At 48.2% G+C, this 23,847-nt stretch overlaps 1 protein-coding gene across 3 annotated transcripts; it reads left to right on the top strand.

Moving 5' to 3' along the window:
* Positions 1–735: 735 nt before the first annotated feature.
* LOC103718373 (glutamate dehydrogenase 1, mitochondrial-like) lies at positions 736–21,928 on the top strand. Of its 3 annotated transcripts, none has more exons than XM_026808976.2 (10): positions 736–944; positions 3,135–3,263; positions 3,851–3,964; positions 18,397–18,618; positions 18,742–18,816; positions 19,059–19,175; positions 19,844–20,094; positions 20,394–20,469; positions 20,549–20,635; positions 21,596–21,928. In XM_026808976.2, the coding sequence occupies exons 2-10, from the start codon at positions 3,156–3,158 to the stop codon at positions 21,779–21,781; spliced, it is 1,236 nt and encodes a 411-aa protein (XP_026664777.2). In that variant the 5' UTR covers positions 736–944; positions 3,135–3,155; the 3' UTR covers positions 21,782–21,928. The 3 variants fall into 3 exon arrangements, with proteins under 3 accessions (XP_026664777.2, XP_008805386.2, XP_026664776.2); XM_008807164.4 differs by lacking the exon at positions 736–944 and adding an exon at positions 2,911–2,998; XM_026808975.2 differs by lacking the exon at positions 736–944 and having other exon boundaries at positions 3,039–3,263.
* Positions 21,929–23,847: the final 1,919 nt, after the last annotated feature.

Genomic DNA, 23,847 nt, shown 5'->3' on the forward strand with positions numbered 1-23,847 from the left:
AAAATTGGTTAAACAATTATTAAAGAGATATTTTGTGTAATTGTTATATTTTATCACGGATATTTTGGTAAAAAAAACAGTTTTCCAACCAGGCCTAAAATTACTTTTTCGGAATGCTCCAAAATAGAGCTTCTTCCAAAAAGTTATTTTTAATTTTCTGAAATAGCTAAAACAGATTTTCAAAACTTTTTACTAAATACCTCTATTTTACCTAAAAGTGTACTTTTTGGCCCTCCAAAAGCTCTTCCTAATAGGGCCTAAATAACAAACCACTTTGATACATTATATTTATTTAAGCCAAGTAGAGCCTAGCCAAATTAGGCTTGGGACTTGGCCTCTCAAATGGAAGAGTACCTAATCTCATGCTAAACTCAAGGAGAGCTGAACTATGAACACTGAAGTTTATCTTTTTTTTCTTAACAAATAATTTGCTTAGAGATGGAGTTTGAGCTTTAATTTTACTTCTCTTTCGAAGTTCAAAGTGTTTTGCGTTAGCACTTTTATTGAATTAGCAGAGCTAGCCCTACTTTTCTATCAAGCCGAGCCTAAAACAGCATGGTGATCCGCTTAGTCGCACCTACTTTCTTCTTTCCTCTTCCTCCCTTGTCTGGTATCACGGATTAGGAGGCACCTAATTACCCAAAAGGAAACCGGACCCCCAACGCAAACCCTAATTTTCTGTTTCTTTCTTTTCTTAATCATTTCCCATCCGCCAATCTCCGAGCGAGCTGCCTCTCGTCAGTTATGGCGGATGGAAAGCAAAAAAAAAGCAGCGGAGCAAATGGTGCGAGGCTGACATGGAATCAACCAATCTATCAATCCACGTGATGCTCTTGCGAGATTCCTTCTCTTTTTCTTTCTTTCTTTATGCATACCTCCTTCCTTCGTCGGATTCCTTCATCGGAAGAGAACTAGCTCCAACTACATGGATAGACCGATCTGAGGTTGCTTTCTTCCTCTCAGTCTTGATTTTTCTTTCCTTCATTCTTCAACGTCTATTTTTTCTTCGATCTTTTCCCATACTTTTTTGCTAGGGTCTTGAATGGAAGGATGGAAGTGTTTTTAAAACTATTTTTGGGGTTTGGGAATTCCATGCGGACTGGGAGCGTCCAACTCATAATAAAGTTTGCTTGTTTCAACCCCAAATAATTTTTTACATATATTCAGAAAAGGCCGTGGATTGGGTGGCTTTTTACATGGTAAGTCATTCCAGAGGCACCTTGGGTTGAGAAGAGAGTTCGAGCACTCCAAAATCTTTTATTTTCTGTTTTTATTGGATGTATCCGTATTAAACATATTATTAGAGCATCATTAGTCTTAACCAAAAAAAAAAAAAATGGTGCAAAGTTGTTTTATGGTATTAGAGTATCATGGGATGGGGGGCATCAAATCAGGAATCTAAACATGCCATGGATAAATAGTTTAAATGGGAGATGAGAGATTGGGCATCACAAAAATGTGCTGTTGTTTGTTGAAGATGATTCACATGTTTGGTTTTTGATACTGATTGACAAACATGTCGATCGACACATTATGTGATGCATGGCCCGGCATTTTTTTTTTTCGCTAAACCGGATGATCTATACAACACGTGTACGGATACACCCAATAAAATCGGAAAACAAAACATCCCGGAGCTCCCGAGGCAGCTTCCCGTCCCCAGCCCATAAGGTACTACCGGCATGGTTAGCCACATACGTGGCCACCCAATCTGCAGCCCCGTTGGCTTCTCTAAACACATGCTTCGCCTGGACCACCCCTCCGTCCCTCATCATCAACCAGATATCGCGAATCAAGTGATGGTCGGCAGCACCGGCTTTCAGACTCCCCTGGATCCTACTAATGGCCCGGCATTCATATGACTCTTTTTTATATGTCCTCACATTTGTATACCTCATCACCACTCCAATAAATTGAAGGCGTTCCCTGTGAAGAATTGCATTGCATCTTGGACTCCAATAAATTGAAGGCTTTCCATGTGAAGAATTGCATTCCACCTTGGACTCCATGGCTGCTAGAGTATAGAAAGAAGAGAGAGAGAAACCATTTATCTCATAACGACTGAATTAAATAAAGATAAAAAGAAAGTAGCATGGGGTTCTTGGTCCTTCGCACCTTGTACAAGTTGGTGGGATGGCTACAGGGTAGGAGGGGAGGATTAGGCCCGCCAAATTTTCAAACAATCTCTTACCTACTAGGCAAGGGGACAATTCGTATTTGCTTTTATATACCGTTGCAAATGTAGGCGCATGTGCAAATACATTCTAAAATAAAAAAACTATATTAAATAACAATCATAACAGCCTCAAGATACGGAGATTAGTAAAAATAAATTATTGGAGATGTAGTTAAGAAAGCAGACAAGAGATTTTCCATAAGAATAGATCAAAGATTTCTTACACATTTTCCAAAAACTTTATGGAAACTAAATTATTATTATTATTATTGTTGTTGTTGTTGACATATTTTTCTTATTGAACATGTTTCTGAATGTATATTAAATTATAATAAATATATACATATATATATTAGCAGGTCCTGACTGGTCTTTTCTATCCAGTACCAAATTTTATAGTTCGAAGAGCAGTTATTTTGGAGAAATTAAATCCTATAGACCCTGAGCCAAATAATTATAATGTACATCGCTAACCATAACCGTTCGTTTTTATAATTATAGCATCTACGGCTATATGGTGCACGCTGTGCGGGATTAAACTTTGGGTTATTTTATTCCTAAGCCCACCTCATCCCCATTTCTCCATGGATACCCAATGTAGACCGAGCGCTGAAAGAAAGTATTAAATCAAGAACCATTTGTGCCTTTGGTCCCCTTTTCGGGTCACCATCGTCTGTTATATATACCTTTTCATGGCTGGTGGTGACATGCAGCATACCGTTCCGCATGCAAATTGTTCTTAGTTCATTGCATCTTCTGTGACTTATTTCTCTTTGTTCATTTATTGCTCTAAGTGCGTCCCCGTATTCCAGCTTGCCTCTGGTGAGGAGCCATGTGGCTAAACTTTACCGCCCTACCACCCTATAAAAGCATACGACTCGCTTGTCTCCTTGTGCTCTGGTCTTCTTCTAACAATCTCTGGTCTCTGTGTTTCGGAATCCTCCTTTTTGTGTTTCAGAGGAAGAGTTCTTGACGCAGTATGAATGCGTTGGCTGCAACTAGTAGGAATTTCAAACAGGCTGCTAAGCTGCTGGGTTTGGACTCAAAGCTGGAAAAGAGCTTGCTCATCCCATTCCGAGAGATCAAGGTAAAGGGTATAAACCCTTTTCATTTTTTTTTTTTTTTGGTGAAATTATGGTTTCTTGTTTTCTTTTGAAGATCTCCTCGCCTGAATTTTATATCTCTTATTTGCCACACTGAGACAGAATAGTCGTTGACTGTTTTTTCTCAAAAAATAATAAAAAAAAAAATCTGAGAGCGTTTTATAACATTTTGAGAACTTCCACATCATTCAACATAGTGCTGAACGTTGGATCAATTTCAGGCATCGCAAGAAGATTTTTGTCAAGATTTTTCTTTTTTTAATATTAAATTTATGTTTTAGGCTTTTAGCTAAATTTTTTTTATTTTGTTTTCCCTCAAAACTTTTGAACCAGAGTATTTGATGGACCACTTTTGGTGTGAAAAGTTTATAAATTGGCTTCTTGAATGATTTTCGCTCATCGATGGGGCCAGTCTTTGATAAGAAAATCTATCCCTTTTGTTACTTTTTGCCAGTACAAGGTTGCTGTATCAATATATGATTCTATCCCTGTTGTTTTAAGTATGCAGTAAAGGAATACAAATTGCTTCTTTTTGCCTTTCCGTGTAATAGCATCTGAATTTTAACTACAGGTTGAATGCACGATCCCAAAAGATGATGGCACTTTGGCGTCTTTCGTGGGATTTAGGGTGCAACATGACAATGCCAGAGGCCCAATGAAGGGTGGAATCAGATACCACCACGAGGTCGGTTAAATTCGATTCTTTTCTCTTTTATTATCAGTTGAAGTATCTTTTTTATCAGATGAACAGATGTTGCATGCAGCTTTTCCTAATATGGTCTTTACAGATATCATCAGGCAACACCGTAAAATAGTGTTTTAATAGTATGCTAGATGTAATGTTGGTTACGTATGAGGTCATTGAGATTCCGATGCCAATAACAATTGTTTTGGCAAAAATTTATGTCAGGTGCTTTTACTTCTACGGCAGCTGCAAGCATTTTTCTTTTTTCAAGATTTTTTCCTCACTGTAATCTTAGCCGACAAGCATTTAGTATTTATATTTTTTTGTTTTTGTTTTATTCCAATGCATATTTCATCTTATTTTGTTTCATAGATTAATTATTGGCTTCTGTTATTTGGTAGAGGTAAGACATAAACAATTTCCTTGATAGTCCTTTAACTGTTTTGATAAGTAGCCCAAATAACAATAACACTGAACCATAACAAATTCTGGATAACATTCATACTATTAAATTAAGCAGTCCATTAATTGAGTGTTTAAGGGACATGCAACATATCAACTATACTATATCTTTTATGGCTTCTTCAAATTCTTTTTAATCTTTACTATTTTTTATCAGGCACCTCTCTCTCTCTCTCTCTCTCTCTCACACACACACACACACACACAAACACATAATGGTAGTAGCACTGCCAATCTTTTCATGGAAGTCATGGAGGATAACCTAGGAAGTACAAATACTCCAAAAGGCCATGCATGGCTGTATCCGTTGCGTATTGGATGCAGATATAGTCCTAATATGCCTCCAATACAGGAAAGAAGTATCCTGAATTTTTTATGATTAAAATATGATTTAGATACTCTTGGGATATCTCTGGATACTTCTCAGATACTCCCAGGATGCATTCAGATACTTCTAAATGAAAATTCAATAAATATTTAACAATATAACAAAGATAATCTAGTAAATATATGTAAGTAGACATAAATGTAGCAAGCATTATCCTGGAAATACAAATGCAGCAAGGCAGCAACATGACTAAAACAAATGCAGCAAGCTAATGAGAATTTATTAACAAAATATATGAATAAATAAGAATAACAACAACAAACATTCAATGAGTCAGCAACAAAATTAACAAAAATAAAAAAGCTCGAATTAAATAAAGACAAATGCAGTAAGCTAGCAATAAAATAAAAATCTATTGTACAGAAAACTAAATGCAAAAACAAAAACAAAAAAAACAAAATTCCTCATCATAACATAATGATATACAGAAAGTATTATGCTGTCTCCGAAAGAATGAGATTAGGGTACAGTTCCCCAACTTTGCCATGTGCTCTACCCATCCATGATACACAAGGATGATACGATAAAAAGTACTATAATTTAAAGTAAAAGAAAAGGGTCTCTATACATGGTAAAGATGAAATGAAGGGAAAAAACCAAAAAAAAACAAATTTCTGAAGGAAGAAGAGGAAAAGGAAAACAATGAAAAAGAAAAATAGACCTCAATTATGGCATGCGAGAGAAAAAGGGGATAGGTATAACTTATTTTATTATTGAGTGTTGAGACAGATCCAAGTTTACAACCTGCTTGAGCCAAGCCTAAAAGTCCACTAGCATATTGATAAGTATCCCAAAAGTATCATGATAGACAAGGATTCAAATCTTGTGGGACAAAGCCATCCAACTTTTTCAAGGAATGGGATATGCGACGTTTCGACACCCAGGATGGTGGATGTCCTATCTTAATTGGGTCACCATCCCATCTTGGTCCTGTCCAAAAGTCAAGATAGCGGGATGCCCTACCATGCCATCAAGACTTAAATCCTTGTATAAAAAAAATATATTTATTTACTATCACATTTTGACCATATGGTATCCTATTGTGAGATAAAAATGGCCGTTCTGATTTACAAAAAAATTATCTGTTACTGTTGTCAGGCGTAGAGGGGTCGACTCGACATGTTTAGAGGTTAACTCATGATCTCCAGGAGTTGACTCGTGATCTTTAAGGGCCGACTCGAACTAGCTATTGTTTTTGCTGTGCTCTGTCTTTCTCCTGTGATCATTGTGGGGTCAACTCATGATCTTATCTATCTTTCACCATATTGGCGAGTTGACCCATAAAGAATAGAGAAAAGACGGAAAGAAATCAAACCTTTCTGATTAGTGAACTTTTTACTTAAATATTTTGCATCATCAAAATCAAACTTTTAGGGTCAATAAGGTTCAAATGAGGAAAGGCTTGTGGTGGATACCTAGGCACCTAAAGATGAGAAAGTCGATCCAGCTCGATACGCCCTGAACTAGATGATTCAGCATGGGTTAGCATTCCTTGATGTTAACTAGTTGACTTTAAAAGATTAGGCTGAAAGGGAATAGGTCAACAATGTATATTAGGTTGAACACACTTTATAACAAAAAATAGAGAACATGTTGATGTTGACATTTATTCTCTTTTAGACATAGGGTGAAAACAAATTTGGGTACAAATTGAATATTATTGTTGTCATATTCATGCTGACTTTTCTTTGACTGATACAAATACAAACATAGATATTAGTCAGATGCTGAAATTTTCATCAAGCCCAATTAAATTCATTTATGGAAATAGATCCACATAGGTATCATCCAATTTGTTCCACCTTTGCTTCCTACCAAGGCCTTCTAAGCCTTGCATAGTGTTACGGGGGAATTTAGCCACCATGCCCCACGTGACCGGCACGCGCGCCCAGGAAGACTACGGCAGTCCCTTGATCCGGCAATCCGACCCCGAGTCGGATATCTTCGGCTCCGCAGCCCGACCCCGAGTCGGCTGCCCCTTGATCCAGCAATCCGACCCCGAGTCGGATATCTTCGGCTCCGCAGCCCGACCCCGAGTCGGCTGCCCCTTGATCCAGCAATCCGACCCCGAGTCGGCAATCTCTCGACAACAACAGACTGTTCCTCTGAGGCACGCCGCGGCCCCCTGCTCCACTACTCCCTGCAACGGCCGTATCCGGCGCTGCCCCACGATCCCCTGTAACAGCCGTACAAAGCGGAGCTCCACTATGCCCTGCCAGGGCCGTACCCAGCGCTGCCCCACGACGCCCTGTAACGGCCATGTCAGTGGCAGCCCCATCGTGCCACACGATGACGAATCCCCGGAAAAACCCCCCAGCCTGATATATATGGGGCTGGGGGGGGAGGGGGAGGGTAAGCAAAGGTTTTCCAGAGTATTCTCTTATCCGTTACTACTATCTCTCCTTCTCCTTCAATCTCCTCTGACTTGATCGTCGGAGGGCCCCCACTACCCCAGTGGTGGTGCGAGGCTTGCCTGCAGGTTTCCCAGTGGAAGATGGAGCGCAATCAACCCAACTCCAAGGGAACCCCGTTCACACCGCTGTGCCAATCGTTCTCGGTTTGGACCACCAGCAACAGTTGGCGCTAGAAGGAGGGCCGGATCTCAGAGCGATCGTAATGGCACGGCGAGGTGGTCGTGGAGCTTCCAATGCTTCCGGTCGCGGGGCCTCTCGCGCCACTGGCCGGGAGGCCGCTGTATCCCCAACACGCTCTCAGCAACACTCCACCGCCCCACCGCCCATTCAGATGGTCGAAGCCGCCCAGTTCGACCAGCTAACCCAGCAGGTTCGCACCCTCGCGGAGGCGGTGCAAAATCTGCAGGGTGCGATGTCCCGGGCGCCGCAGCAGGCTCAGGAGCCGCCGCTGCCTGAGCATTCGCCTGTCCTCCTTAACCCGCGTTCCTTCCTCTCCCATGGGGAGGAGCGCCGACGCGAGGAGGATTCTCGAGCACGCTCCATTCTGCCGGGACCTTCCCACCGGAGCTGCGCGGGGTACGAGAGGCGGGCCCGGGCGCGTTCCCAGACCCCCCAGTCCTCGAGGAACCCGCGCTCCGGTCGATCCCCCTCTCGCCGCTCCTTGTCTCCCACCCACCGGTCGCGTTCCCTGGACCGGCGGGTGGACGATCTCCACCGACAACTCCAGGTCCTGAAGGGCCATTCCAAAGATTCCTTCGCCGACTTAGAGATCTCCTCCCAGCCGGCGCTCGCCTCGAGGATCCTGCGGACCCCGAATCCGCCGGGGTTCAAAATGCCGGCGATCGAGCCCTATGATGGGGCGGCGGACCCGCGGGATCACGTCGAGAGTTTCAGGACCCTTATGCTCCTCCACGGAGCATCAGATCCCCTTCTCTGCAAGGCTTTCCCGGCAACCCTCCGTGGCCCGGCGAGGGCATGGTTCGCCGGGCTGGAGGCTGACTCAATCCGGTCCTTCGACCAGTTCACTCGCCTCTTCATCACTCATTTCGCCGTCAGTAGCCGGCGGCGACTGGTCTCCGACTCCCTCTTTGATGTCCGGCAAAATGAGGGAGAAAGCCTGCGGGATTATCTTACCCGCTTCAACAGGGCTACGCTGGAGGTCCGGAACCTGAGTCAGGAGGTAGCTCTTTCAGCCCTGAAGCGTGGCTTCCGGAAGGGCAGACTCACCTTCTCCCTGGACAAACGCCTGCCGCGGAGCTTCCCAGAGCTGTTGTCCCGGGCGAACCAGTATGCGGACGCCGAGGAGGCGGCCGCCCACCGGAGCAAGGAGGCCGCCGAGATCCCACAAAAGCTTGGGAAGAAAAGGCGGAAAGAGGCACGCCAGAGGAGGAGCCCGACGCCCCAGCGTCGGCGCAGAAGCCCGTCGCCGGCGAAGAACCACGGCGCCCCACGCCCTCGTTCTCCGCCCCGACGTTTCAACCGGTACACCCCTCTCCTGACTCCCCGGGCCCAGATCCTTATGGAGATCAAGGGGCGGGAGGACCTCCCGGCCCCGAGACAGATACGAAGGATCCCTGGAAAGAGGCCCTCCCGGGCGTACTGTGAGTACCACCGAGACCACGGCCACGACACAGAGGACTGCTTCCAGCTTCGGGACGAGATCGAGGCTCTTATCCGTCGGGGGCGTCTCGGTCGGTATGTGAGCGACCGACGTCCCCCCGCAGACCCGCGTCCGGCCGACCCGGCTCCTCCGGAGCCTCGGGAGCAGAATCGACCCGTTGCGGGCGTGATCCACACTATCACTGGGGGCTGCTCTCGGCCCGTGAGGAACGCAGGGGGCTCGTCGGAAGCGTCAGGGACGGCCGTCGTAAAGAGGCAGAGGGTCGGCAATGTAATCACCTTTTCTGATGAGGATGTAAAGGGGGTTCAGACTCCCCACGATGACGCCATGGTGATCTCCCTCACTATGGCAAACTATGATGTAAGGCGTGTTCTTGTGGATAGTGGAAGCTCAGCTGATATTTTGTTTTACGAGGCCTTCCAAAAGATGAGCTTGTCCAGACAGTTGTTGCACAAAATGTCCACCCCCCTCGTAGGATTCACCGGTGACGCTGTCCCGGCGGAAGGTGTCGTTGAGCTGCCTGTGACTGCGGGCGTCGCACCCGCAGAAGCCACGGTGCGACTCGGGTTCTTGGTCGTCCGTATCCCCTCGGCCTACAACGCTATCCTCGGGCGACCCGGGCTGAACGCCCTTCGCGCGGTGGTCTCCACGTACCACTTGCTCATGCGGTTCCCCACGGCGGTCGGGATCGGAGAGGTCCGAGGTGACCAACCGACCGCACGGCAATGTTTTCTAGCAACCCTCAAAGGGAAGAAGCCCGTGGAAGCCCTAAGCGTCGAGTCCCTTGATGCTAGAGACGAGGTGGCCTTGCGGCACGGGGAGCCGGCCGAGGGAGTGGTCGAAGTCCCCCTTGAGGAAGGCCGCCCCGACCGGGCGGTCCGGGTCGGCGCCAATCTCGACCCGGGAGCTCGGGCCCGGTTGGTGGAATTCCTCCGAGCCAATGCCGATGTATTTGCCTGGTCGGCGGCCGATGTACCTGGGATCGACCCGGAGGTCATTTCTCACGCCCTCAACGTCGACCCGACCCACCGACCAATAAAGCAGAAGAAGAGACACTGTGCCCCGGATCGGATCCGGGTGGTCGACCAGGAGGTAGACAAGCTCTTGGAGGCAGGATTCATAAGGGAGGTAAGCTACCCCGAGTGGCTGGCAAATGTTGTACTTGTCCGGAAGGCGAGCGGGAAGTGGAGGATGTGCATCGACTATACCGACCTGAACAAGGCGTGCCCTAAGGATAGCTTTCCGCTTCCGCGAATAGACCAACTGGTCGACGCGACTTCCGGATATCAGCTGCTGTCTTTCATGGACGCCTTCTCCGGTTACAACCAGATAATGATGGCCCCACAGGACGAGGAGAAAACTGCCTTTATAACAGACCGGGGGCTGTACTGCTACAAGGTAATGCCCTTCGGTCTGAAGAATGCTGGCGCCACTTACCAGCGCCTCGTCAACAAAATCTTCAAAGAGCAAATCGGCCGGAACATGGAGGTGTACGCGGACGATATGCTGGTGAAGAGCCGCCATGCAGACCAGCACATCGCGGATTTGGAGGAGACTTTCACCACCTTGCGGAAGTTTCGCATGAAGCTGAACCCAGCGAAGTGCGCCTTCGGCGCTTCGGCCGGGAGGTTCCTCGGTTTCATTGTCAACCAGCGGGGTATCGAAGCCAACCCAGACAAAATCAAGGCCATCCAAGGTATGTCCCCTCCGACCAAAGTAAAGGAGGTTCAGGAGCTCGCTGGAAGGGTCGCCGCGCTTGGACGATTTGTGGCAAAATCGGCCGAACGCTGCCAACCATTCTTCAAGGTGTTAAAACGCCCGAAAGACTTCCTCTGGACGGCCGAATGTCAAGCAGCATTCGACCAGCTCAAGGAATACCTGGCGTCTCCTCCCCTACTGTCCAAGCCGCAAGAAGGGGAGATGCTCTACCTCTATCTGGCGGTCTCCTCAACCGCGGTCAGTGCGGTGCTGGTTCGGGAAGAGGCAAAGCTCCAGAAGCCTGTGTACTACATCAGCCGGGTCCTACGGGATGCCGAGACGCGGTACACGAAGGCTGAAAAGATCGCCTTCGCGCTGCTGACCGCGACCAGGAGGCTTCGCCCCTATTTCCAGGCTCATTCGGTCACCCTCTTAACCGATCAACCACTACGGCAGATCCTCAGCAACCCCGAGAATGCGGGACGACTGGTGAAGTGGGCAGTAGAACTCGGTGAGTTCGACATCCGCTACCAGCCTCGACCCGCCATCAAGGCCCAGGTGCTCGCAGACTTCCTCGCTGAGTGCACGGTGCAGGAGGCGGAACCTAGACCGCCGGAAACGCCCAGCCTCGACCTCCCGATTTGGACGCTTCACATCGATGGGTCGTCGAACCCCGAGGGTGGAGGGGCCGGGCTGGTCCTTACCAGTCCTGATGGAGTGATAGCCGAGTATGCCTTGAGGTTTGGATTTCCAGTGACCAACAACGAGGCGGAGTACGAGGCCCTAGTCACGGAACTCAAACTCACCAGAGAGCTCAGCATTCGGCGTTTGAAGGTCTTCACCGACTCCCAGCTGGTGGTCGGGCAGGTTCGTGGGGAGTTCGAGGCCCGGAGCCCGACCATGCAGAACTACGTCCGGAAGGTGCAAGCACTCATTCCCGACCTTGGCAGTGTTGACATTCAGCAGGTCCCCAGAAGCGAAAATGCCAGGGCCGACAGGTTGTCCCGCTTGGTGGGCACAGAGGCCCACAACTTGTCGAGGGCAATCTACCTGAAGACCCTGGATGCCCCGAGCATCGGCGAGGCTGGAGCGGTGATGGCGATTGATCCGGAGCCGTCTTAGATGGACCCGCTCGTCGCCTACCTCGCCGAAGGGATCCTCCCTGAAGACGAAGATCAAGCTCGGCGACTTGTCAAGAAGTCCGCCCACTACGTACTCTATGAAGGGAGGCTGTATCGGACCTCGTTCACCGCCCCCCTCTTAAGGTGCCTCCGCCCCTCGGAGGCGGCCTACGTCCTCGGCGAAGTCCATGAGGGCGTCTGCGGATCGCACTTGGGGGCTAGGTCCTTAGCGCACAAGATCATGAGGCAAGGCTATTATTGGCCTACCTTGTTGGAGGACTCGAAGGATCACGTACGGAAATGCGACGCCTGCCAGCGCCACGCCAATGTCCAGAGAGTCCCTTCTGTCCCCTTGGCACCAATCACCGCGCCCTGGCCCTTCGTACAGTGGGGAATGGATATCCTCGGACCATTCCCCGTCGCTTCAGCCCAGCGGAAATTTTTGATTGTTGCAATCGACTACTTCACCAAGTGGGTGGAGGCAGAGCCGCTGGCCACTATCACGGAGGCGCAAGTCCGGAAGTTCGTGAAGAAAAACATCATTGTCCGATTTGGGGTACCTCGGGTCCTCATCTCGGATAATGGTCGACAGTTCGACAACAAGCATTTCCGTGACTTCTGCGAGGAGTTCGGGATCGAGCATCGGTTCACATCTGTGTCGCATCCCCAAACCAACGGTGAGGCCGAGGTCACAAATCGGACAATCCTCCAAGGAATTAAGGCGCGAATCGGTCGGACGGGGCAAGCTTGGGTCGAAGAACTCGAGAATGTCCTTTGGGCGTATCGGACCACGCATCGGACCCCTACCGGGGAGACGCCTTTCAGCCTAACCTATGGCACGGAAGCGGTTGTTCCCGTGGAGCTCGGACTCCCCTCGCCCCGGGTCGCCGCACACCGACCCGAGGCCAATTCGGAGCAACTCCGAGGGAACCTGGACCTCTTGGAAGAAGCAAGAGAAATGGCGCAGGTTCGGATGGCGATGTATCAGCGGAGGGTGACCCGATATTATAACTCCAAGGTCCGACCGAAACTTTTCAGAATCGGAGATCTGGTGCTAAGGCGAGCCAAAGCATCTCAACCCGCGGAAGGTGGGAAGCTGGCGCCAAATTGGGAAGGCCCGTATAGGGTTCGCTGGGTAAACCGACCTGGCTCCTACCAGTTGGAGGCCCTAGATGGTCGAGAAATTCCGAGGAGCTGGAATTCCGCTAACCTGCGGGTGTATCACCAGTAGAGCGACAAAGCCAGGAAGACAGTTCGAAAAATGTACAATTCTTTTCATTTCAATAATTTCTGGTTACAACGGTGTGTTCGTGTGATTACAAAGAATTCCCAGAGGGAAATTGGGGAGTAAAGAAAACAAGGAAGGGGTGGAGACTCCGTGGAGCTGAAGATCTGGGACCCCGAACCCTCCATCCGAAGCAGCTGCAATCCCAACGGGCGTGGGTGCTTCTCCCCGGAGGCGCCATCCACGCCTCACGCAAAGGACGAAGAGCCGGCGCGGACGAAGAAGAAGTGGACGAAGGAGGAGTTCCCGCTGCCTCCAGAGAAACGCCACCTCCAAGGGATATTCCGGTCCTCCCCAGGAGAAGGGGAGGGAAGGAATACAAGGGAGAAGAGCGCGAGGAGGCGCGATCCCGGATGAAGCGTCTGGCGCAGAGCTCAATCGGGAGGCGGGGCTGAAAGGAGGGGGGATGTGATCCCGGATGAAACGCCTAGAGCGGAGTTCCGCCGGGGAGAACCTCCTTGTTGATCCCAGATGAAACGGCTAGTTGGCGGAAGTCGCGAGGGGCGCGCCTCCCGTTCCTCCGGCGGGGGTTTCCCAGCCACACGCCGGAGAGGAGGTCCACGATCCATGGTAACCTGAATAGCTCCGGCTTGGCAGGCTCCACCGCGCCTACACTTATATTTATAGCCAAACTGTGGCCCCCCGGTCGTTCCGATGCTGGTGGCTCCAATAAAGGCGGGCGCACCGAATCCGGAGCCGTTCCAGCTCTCGAGGCGTATCCTCCCACGATCTCCTAAGCGTCGTTCTCCTTAATTGCATTCTTCATGCAGAACACTCCGAGCGGTGTGTATCCCACGGCCCACGTATCTCCGCTCGCGCCCAGGCCGCATCCGCCTCGAAGAACGCGCGTATCGCGGCCGCTTAACTGACACTCCTTGCAAGCAGCAACTGGCGATCCGATTTCCCAGGTAACGCCTCAATTAGCATTTAATACCCTTCTGGTGTTCCCCAGGCGACGCTTGGAGAAGAGGAGAAACACGATCGTAGCTGGCCACGGAGAAATCTCGTCGAGCGGCAAGCGACAGGCGCGTGACCAACGAGCGGAATTCCCCGAGGCTCGGCCCTCGGATGCCAGGCTAACCCGATGATCATCCCGGGAGCAGACTAGCCTGAAGCCCCGACCGGTCGCCTCGGCTTGTGCCAGCCTTGGCCGACCAACGAGCGGAATTCCCCGAGGCTCGGCCCTCGGATGCCAGGCTAACCCGATGATCATCCCGGGAGCAGACTAGCCTGAAGCCCCGACCGGTCGCCTCGGCTTGCGCCAGCCTTGGCCGACCAACGAGCGGAATTCTCCGAGGCTCGGCCCTCGGATGCCAGGCTAATCCGATGATCATCCCGGGAGCAGACTAGCCTGAAGCCCCGACCGGTCGCCTCGGCTTGTGCCAGCCTTGGCCGACCAACGAGCGGAATCTCCCGAGGCTCGGCCCTCGGATGCCAGGCTAACCCGATGATCATCCCGGGAGCAGACTAGCCTGAAGCCCCGACCGGTCGCCTCGGCTTGCGCCAGCCTTGGCCGACCAACGAGCGGAATTCCCCGAGGCTCGGCCCTCGGATGCCAGGCTAATCCGATGATCATCCCGGGAGCAGACTAGCCTGAAGCCCCGACCGGTCGCCTCGGCTTGCGCCAGCCTTGGCCGACCAACGAGCGGAATCTCCCGAGGCTCGGCCCTCGGATGCCAGGCTAACCCGATGATCATCCCGGGAGCAGACTAGCCTGAAGCCCCGACCGGTCGCCTCGGCTTGCGCCAGCCTTGGCCGACCAACGAGCGGAATTCCCCAAGGCTCGGCCCTCGGATGCCAGGCTAACCCGATGATCATCCCGGGAGCAGACTAGCCTGAAGCCCCGACCGGTCGCCTCGGCTTGCGCCAGCCTTAGCCGACCAACGAGCGGAATCTCCCGAGGCTCGGCCCTCAGATGCCAGGCTAACCCGATGATCATCCCGGGAGCAGACTAGCCTGAAGCCCCGACCGGTCGCCTCGGCTTGCGCCAGCCTTGGCCGACCAACGAGCGGAATTCCCCGAGGCTCGGCCCTCGAATGCCAGGCTAACCCGATGATCATCCCGGGAGCAGACTAGCCTGAAGCCCCGACCGGTCGCCTCGGCTTGCGCCAGCCTTGGCCGACCAACGAGCGGAATTCCCCGAGGCTCGGCCCTCGGATGCCAGGCTAACCCGATGATCATCCCGGGAGCAGACTAGCCTGAAGCCCCGACCGGTCGCCTCGGCTTGCGCCAGCCTTGGCCGACCAACGAGCGGAATTCCCCGAGGCTCGGCCCTCGGATGCCAGGCTAACCCGATGAACATCCCGGGAGCAGACTAGCCTGAAGCCCCGACCGGTCGCCTCGGCTTGCGCCAGCCTTGGCCGACCAACGAGCGGAATCTCCCGAGTCTCGGCCCTCGGATGCCAGGCTAACCCGATGATCATCCCGGGAGCAGACTAGCCTGAAGCCCCGACTGGTCGCCTCGGCTTGCGCCAGCCTTGGCCGACCAACGAGCGGAATCTCCCGAGGCTCGGCCCTCACATGCCAGGCTAACCCGATGATCATCCCGGGAGCAGACTAGCCTGAAGCCCCGACCTGTCGCCTCGGCTTGCGCCAGCCTTGGCCGACTAACGAGCGGAATTTTTTGAGGCCTAACCCTCGGATGCCTGGCCTGGTGCCGGAAGAATTTCCTGAGGCCTAACCCTCGGATGCCTGGCCTAGCGCCGGAAGAATTTCCTGAGGCCTAACCCCCGGATGCCTGGCCTGGTGCCGGAAGAATTTTCTGAGGCCTAACCCTCGGATGCCTGGCCTAGCGCCGGAAGAATTTCCTGAGGCCTAACCCTCGGATGCCTGGCCTAGTGCCGGAAGAATTTCCTGAGGCCTAGCCCCCGGATGCCTGGCCTGGTGCCGGAAGAATTTCCTGAGGCCTAACCCTCGGATGCCTGGCCTAGCGCCGGAAGAATTTCCTGAGGCCTAACCCTCGGATGCCTGGCCTAGTGCCGGAAGAATTTCCTGAGGCCTAGCCCTCGGATGCCTGGCCTAGCGCCGGAGGAATTTCCTGAGGCCTAACCCTCGGATGCCTGGCCTAGCGCCGGAAGAATTTTCTGAGGCCTAACCCTCGGATGCCTGGCCTAGCGCCGGAAGAATTTTCTGAGGCCTAACCCTCGGATGCCTGGCCTAGCGCCGGAAGAATTTCCTGAGGCCTAACCCTCGGATGCCTGGCCTAGTGCCGGAAGAATTTCCTGAGGCCTAGCCCTCGGATGCCTGGCCTAGCGCCGGAGGAATTTCCTGAGGCCTAACCCTCGGATGCCTGGCCTAGCGCCGGAAGAATTTCCTGAGGCCTAACCCTCAGATGCCTGGCCTAGCGCCGGAAGAATTTCCTGAGGCCTAACCCCCGGATGCCTGGCCTGGTGCCGGAAGAATTTTCTGAGGCCTAACCCTCGGATGCCTGGCCTAGCGCCGGAAGAATTTTCTGAGGCCTAACCCTCGGATGCCTGGCCTAGTGCCGGAAGAATTTCCTGAGGCCTAACCCTCGGATGCCTGGCCTAGCGCCGGAAGAACTTCAAGAGTTAGGAGTCGGCGAGACGCTACCAAGAGTTAAAAAGAGGAAGGAAGAACGGCTCCGAGGGCGTCAAAGGAGGAGCGAGCAAACAGTCCGACGGCAACGACAGCAGCGCAAGGGAGAAACTCGAAGATGCCTGCGAAGAGAAAAGCGGACGGGGGAGGGCCCCCGGTTAAATAGGCGGAAGGGCGGGTGACGCCTCGGTGACGCCAGAGGACGCCTGGCTGCCGAAGGATCGCTCGCGCCCCAAAGGCGAATCGACGCCATTAAGGAAGGATGTCCGCCGAAATCCGCAGACTGCCAGATCAGCGACAACCGCTATACGCCATAAAGGAGGCGGGGAGCTCGAAGCGCGCGCGCCTTTCCGAGGGATGGCGGCAATCTCAAAGCATCACTCCCTTCACCCGTTCCCCTCCTGGTTCCAGGCTCGGAAGTGGGGGGCTACTGTTACGGGGGAATTTAGCCACCATGCCCCACGTGACCGGCACGCGCGCCCAGGAAGACTACGGCAGTCCCTTGATCCGGCAATCCGACCCCGAGTCGGATATCTTCGGCTCCGCAGCCCGACCCCGAGTCGGCTGCCCCTTGATCCAGCAATCCGACCCCGAGTCGGATATCTTCGGCTCCGCAGCCCGACCCCGAGTCGGCTGCCCCTTGATCCAGCAATCCGGCCCCGAGTCGGATATCTTCGGCTCCGCAGCCCGACCCCGAGTCGGCTGCCCCTTGATCCAGCAATCCGACCCCGAGTCGGCAATCTCTCGACAACAACAGATTGTTCCTCTGAGGCACGCCGCGGCCCCCTGCTCCACTACTCCCTGCAACGGCCGTATCCGGCGCTGCCCCACGATCCCCTGTAACAGCCGTACAAAGCGGAGCTCCACTATGCCCTGCCAGGGCCGTACCCAGCGCTGCCCCACGACGCCCTGTAACGGCCATGTCAGTGGCAGCCCCATCGTGCCACACGATGACGAATCCCCGGAAAAACCCCCCAGCCTGATATATATGGGGCTGGGGGGGGAGGGGGAGGGTAAGCAAAGGTTTTCCAGAGTATTCTCTTATCCGTTACTACTATCTCTCCTTCTCCTTCAATCTCCTCTGACTTGATCGTCGGAGGGCCCCCACTACTCCAGTGGTGGTGCGAGGCTTGCCTGCAGGTTTCTCGGTGGAAGATGGAGCGCAATCAACCCAACTCCAAGGGAACCCCGTTCACACCGCTGTGCCAATCGTTCTCGGTTTGGACCACCAGCAACACATAGGAAGCAACAAATCCATAATTAATTAGTTTTTCACCTAATATTTTGTACATATGTTTTTGTTGCAGGTTTCAACAAATTTAAGCATTACTAAATATAAGTTTTCTCATTTCACAGAAAATGTATTATAATATCCTTCTATTTACATTAAGGATTTACTTTCCGAGTTGATGGCAAGGCATCCAATTGTCTTGAGTGTCGAGGTGGGACCTCGATGGGATGGGGACCAAGATGGGAGAGGATATTCACCATCCCAAGTCGCAGGACGCAGCGCGTCCCATTCTATGGAAAAATGAGGATGGTCCCATCCCATGAGATTTGAAACATTGATCCACATATTGTGTTCATACTATCAGACATATGAAAATCCATTTAAACTTTTATGTAAATTTTTGCTGGCATGCAACAAGCAGAGATGACTGCAGCATTATGCCTTGACCGGTGTACCATTTTGTTATTGAAGGTAGATATAGAACAGATGACTGAAAATAAATGCTAGGCTTAATTTTTTTTGGAAAATGGTCATGTTTCTGACTTATTGTTGTTTTTCTATCCAAAATAAGTGCAAAAAGGCAGAGGTCTTGTAAAGATTTAATACATCTCAAAGCCTCTCAAATAGTTTTCATGCTTATATCTGTGGATGGTGCAGGTTGATCTGGATGAAGTCAATGCATTGGCTCAATTAATGACTTGGAAGACAGCACTAGCGAATATTCCATATGGTGGAGCAAAAGGTGGAATAGGATGCAGTCCAGGGGAACTGAGTATTTCTGAGCTTGAGCGACTTACCAGGGTGTTCACACAAAAGTTACACGATTGTATCGGCATCCACACTGATGTTCCAGCTCCTGATATGGGGACTAACTCACAGGTGTTTTTTTTTTTTTTCTCTTTTTGTTTGGGGGGTCTTTCTGTATATGCATACTACAAGTTTACATTTTCAGATATCGCATTTATCAGCAGTCTAATCAGTGCTTTCTGAGACTCATAACAGACTGTGGCATGGATACTTGATGAGTACTCGAAGTTTCATGTCTATTCACCTGCAGTCGTGACCGGAAAACCTGTTGTAAGTACAATGTAGCATGGAATTTTAACTATGCTATGTGAAACTTGTCCACTATAACATTTGTATATTGCAACTATCTTATACTCTATTGCCATTTTTGGCAATAATAACAGTGGATAAATTGATTGTTCTATTTCCTAGAGATAGAGTAATCCTGGATAGTAGCCTTAGTGCATTATTTTGGGTTCTCAAATAGTTTGACTAGCTTGTTTCTTTTTCGTTATTTATTTTTCACTGGTAAGGATCTTGGTGGATCTCTTGGTAGAGATGCAGCAACTGGAAGAGGAGTCCTATTTGCAACAGAGGCCCTGCTTGCAGAGTATGGGAAAAGCATTTCAGACCAGCGGTTTGTAATACAGGTGAACAAACTCTGAGCTACCTAGTTAGTTCTATTTGCCATAACTAGGTCTTAACCACTAACGTGTTGAAGCACACGCCCAAAGAATTAAAAAAGCCCATCACAATCATCTTTTAGTAATGCTAGGAAAATTAATATGCTATTACAAACAGAAATCATGTCCACCATTTTCCAGAAAGTAAACAATTATGATCACTTACAATGGTAAGCCTTGCAAGATCACAAACTCCAAAGAATCTGATGCTAGTGGCGAGTGGTGAAAAAAAACACGCAACATGAAGAGAAATGATTACCAGAAGTGCAGAAGAGTTCACATGGAATTTTGAGTATAAAAAGAGACACTTTAAAACAGATGATGACCTGTTTGTTGTCCATATGCAGAGTTAATCTTTTCTCTTTGACAATCTATAATCGTAGGATGAATCATTTCTCCTACTGGTACATATTAACTGAGCTACTTGAAATGACCAATATGGGAACTGGCACTCTTGCGACAAATGGGCTAGTAGTTGAATGAGATTAAGTTGTCGGTATACATAAAGGGGCAAGACACACGGACACACATACACACACAACAAAGAGCCTTGGATGACATTTGCCCATACTATTCTCCCTACATTTTTCTTCTGGAATGTTTAATGCAATAACTTGTTTCTTTGAAGATTTCAGGGTTTCGGTAATGTGGGTTCGTGGGCAGCTCGGCTCATCAATGAAGCTGGTGGAAAAGTTATCGCTGTCAGTGATGTCACAGGAGCAGTTAAGAGCCACAACGGTCTGAACATTCCAAAACTCCTTGAACACTCAATGGAGAATCGTGGAGTCAAAGGTTTCAGTGGCGGAGATGCTCTTGATCCAAAGTCGTTGCTAACTGAGGACTGTGATGTTCTCATTCCAGCAGCACTGGGTGGTGTTATCAACAGGTTCGTTTCCTTGTATGATGCTTTTGTCCTTTTAAGGAACGATCATAAATTATGTGGAAGGATATACTAGGCTGCTTAGTGTTTAAAAAGTTAAAATGCTAAGACATGCCAATTGCCAGAGCAATCAACAAAATTGTTCTTTTAGTTGGTAGGAATATATGAATTCTCCACTCAAAAACTGCCTGATATACATATACTGCTATGATAGATGCTGATTCTTCCTCTAATTTAGCATGTAAACCCTTGACTGATAAAGGAGCTTTATCATATGACTCAATTTTTTTCTGCTGTTGTCACAGGGAAAATGCAGATGACATAAGGGCCAAATTCATTATTGAGGCAGCAAATCACCCAACTGACCCTGAGGCTGATGAGGTGAGTATTGGTTTTTAAGTTTGAATTCTTGTGTTGGTCAAAGATATGAAGGCAGAACTCTTTTCCTTCTTTCATTCAGATCTTATCGAAGAAAGGCGTTCTTATTCTGCCAGACATATTTGCCAACTCAGGCGGTGTTACCGTGAGTTATTTTGAGTGGGTTCAGGTTAGTGCTTCCTTATTTTTTCTATGCCATTCTCCAAAATCTGCTGTGCTCCACTGACACCAGTGAGGAAATGTAATATCCTGTCACAATCAACAATCCAGTTTCAACTTTTGACTGGGTTAATGAGAATCATGGAAGACGTGCTGGTTATACCCTGAATCCACCCATGCACTTACCTGAAAATGCATCATATTAACTTTTGTTGGCATCAAGGCTCAAACTGACAACAGGCCAACCAAATTGTGCCTTTATTGGTTCAATCTGGAATGCCAGTAGAGTTTCTGAGTCCGCAAAAAAAAACACAATTTGTTAACGTTGTTCCCCAAAGTTGAGGGATAGCGCTTAGGGAAAAAAAGTACATTTTGGGTCTTATAGTAGTACACTAGAAGATTGTTAAAGTAGAACATATTTATGTACCTATGGCATACTTTGGGCTGCTTGTTGGGTATATGGACTGTATGAAAGCAACTCAAGCAGCCACTAAATCTTTCTCTGTTTTCACATGATAGTTGTTCGATGAAGGGTAGTGCACTAGGAAAAATGATCATAAGGGGAGGGTAATATCATTCTTTTTCCCATGATTACCAAATGTGGTTTTGTCAATTACTAAGTCACAATGTCATGGTGGATGAGTTGTTAACCCTTCATACTAGCCACCAGTCCAAGGACGATAGCAGCAGGATAATTATGCCTAGTAAATAGATCTCTAGACAAGTTTCAAATGCCTGTGACAATGTAAGTAGGTATCATGGCATTGGCCATAGCTTCCACTTACCATCATTTTTCCTTTTTGAGGACCAGATGACAGTGTCAAGTGGTCCTTTCCTCTGCACAAGTAAACCTACAAAAGTAAACTAGAAAGCTCTTAATCATGGGATATTTATAAAATATGTAGTTCTTGCATTCTTATTATTTATTGGTGCAACCTGTTACACAAACTATTTGTTCTCCTACATGCAGAATATCCAAGGGTTCATGTGGGATGAAGAGAAGGTGAACTGTGAGCTGAAGACATACATGACCAGAGGTTTCAAAGATGTGAAGGAAATGTGCAAGACCTACAACTGCAATCTCCGCATGGGAGCCTTCACCCTTGGAGTCAACCGGGTTGCCCGAGCAACTGTCCTGCGAGGATGGGGAGCATGAGGGCAAGATTTTGCTTTTCCTTGTTGCATTAAATATAGTAATTTCCTGATTATCTGAATTTAATTTAAAATAATGAGGATATCTTTTGTTGGATGTCTCATACATCGTTCAAGAATATCATGGGAAATTTCAAACAAATTGTTTGTATGTGGTTGCATGCGCCTCCCTCCCCATTTTTTTTCTTTTTCCTGAGAAATGCAAGCAGTACAGGCAAGTATTTGAGACAAGACTAGACATCATATTAGCTCTTAGGGACTCAAGTGACTGAAGAATAATGAGAATGGATTCCAGAAGGCTCGTTTCATGCTATGTGATGCTGGGTTGTTTAGAAGGTTTTGGCTGGAGTAGTCAAACACCGGCTTGTACTTGGTGAAGGTATTGGAATATTGGCTGTGAACAGAAAGTGTATTGAGGTCTTTTGGTTTCTTGGGCTGCCACTTCTTGCATTGATGTTTCTTATTTACTTAGCTTGGACAGCTTGAAGTGTTATCTGAGTTGCTAAGGTCTACTGTCGAATAATTTCTTCGCAAGCATGCCACTTATCATGATACGATGGACAAAAATATTTGGCCTTACACAGCTGATGACCCGATCATTGTTACATCAGCATACCGATGACCTTTTGCTAGTACAGTGAATCAGTTCACCACTGTTTGGTGGCACTTATGGTCTGGTCCGGTAGTTCAGTGCATCCAAGAATTCAGCTATTCATCTGTAAATTCCTGCATGGTAAGCTATCAACCCTTTCCTTTTTGAATGTCAACACTCGTATTCAGCTTGTATGAGATGTGATTTTTCTCTTCTTTTTTCAGAAAAACTAGAAGTGATTTTTCACCTGAAGATTTAAAGCACATCTTTTTTACTCAAACACCCTGGAATTGCAGGAAAGAATTCTCAAGTACTCGGTACTATTAAATCTAACTGTTGGTGATATCCTTGGACTCTCTCCAATTGTTCTCTCAAAAAATGGTGATATCCTACTTTTCTTGGTTGATTGGCGATCAACTTGCTCGAAGATTCACCACTATACTGCAGATTTTGCAATGGCAAAGGATGAATTGGTTTGGAAACTGAAAATTTGGTTTTTTTTTTTTTTTTGGTTCAGAAAAGGGATTGAGGAATAGCTGTTAGGGGACTCTCTTCATTGACAAGTTGGCATGCACTGAATCTTGCATATTTTCATGGTAAGAAATGTAGATGACCAACCAATTGACTCTAGAAGCTTAAATTGAGAGGGATATATCAAAGTCAAGCCCAGATGATAATATATTAGGCTCTAGTATTATATAAATAACAAATTGACCTTAAAAACTTTAATATTTATTTAATAATCAGACTGAGAAAGTGCTTTTAGTATTAGAGAATAATAATAAAGAATATTACATAGTCTGTTTCAATTATCTAAATATTTCTACTATCAAAAACTATTACTATATATTGATATCTTAATCTAAATAATATAGCAAATAATAAAGTTTTATACTTATTATACTAAGTATAATAATATTATATAGCAACACTATTAATATAATCTAATAATATTACATTATTATTCTAATAATATAATAATATAATAATATAATTATATTTATTATATTATTATCCTAATACTCAAATAATGTAATATAATAGAATAAAATAAAAAAGATAATATTATATTATACTATATGAGTGAGACTCTTTATTTTGGTATCTAATTTAATCTATAATCACTCTTGACCAAATAAATTTTTGGAAGCCACTTAGATAGGGTTCTCCAACGCTCAATGATTTGCTAATGCTTGAATTCTTAGGTAGTAATAGCAACTGCATGTTCATTTGCTGAGGCAATGGCTTCAATAGCAATGGAATGGACATCTTTTTGCATGAGATTGGAGTTGCACCTACTAAAGGAAGTACATGCACATATTCATGACAACACCAATGCTCTTTATGTTGCAACTGATCTTATTTTTCATGCTCTCACCAAACATAAATTAAATATCATTTTGTGCCTGAGAAGGTTGCTCTTGAGATGCTAGTGATGTAGTTTTTTCTCTTCTTCTCAACAATTGCCATCATCTTTA

The sequence above is a fragment of the Phoenix dactylifera genome, unplaced genomic scaffold (assembly GCF_009389715.1).
Source record: "Phoenix dactylifera cultivar Barhee BC4 unplaced genomic scaffold, palm_55x_up_171113_PBpolish2nd_filt_p 000233F, whole genome shotgun sequence".
NCBI lineage: Eukaryota > Viridiplantae > Streptophyta > Magnoliopsida > Arecales > Arecaceae > Phoenix > Phoenix dactylifera.

Coding starts and splice junctions, on each gene's coding strand:
- LOC103718373 (XM_026808976.2), top strand. CDS start 3,156: ATGAATGCGTTGGCTGCAACTAGTAGGAATTTCAAACAGGCTGCTAAG. Junction 3,965..18,396: donor GAATCAGATACCACCACGAG/GTCGGTTAAATT, acceptor TGGATGGTGCAG/GTTGATCTGGATGAAGTCAA. Junction 19,176..19,843: donor ACCAGCGGTTTGTAATACAG/GTGAACAAACTC, acceptor TGAAGATTTCAG/GGTTTCGGTAATGTGGGTTC.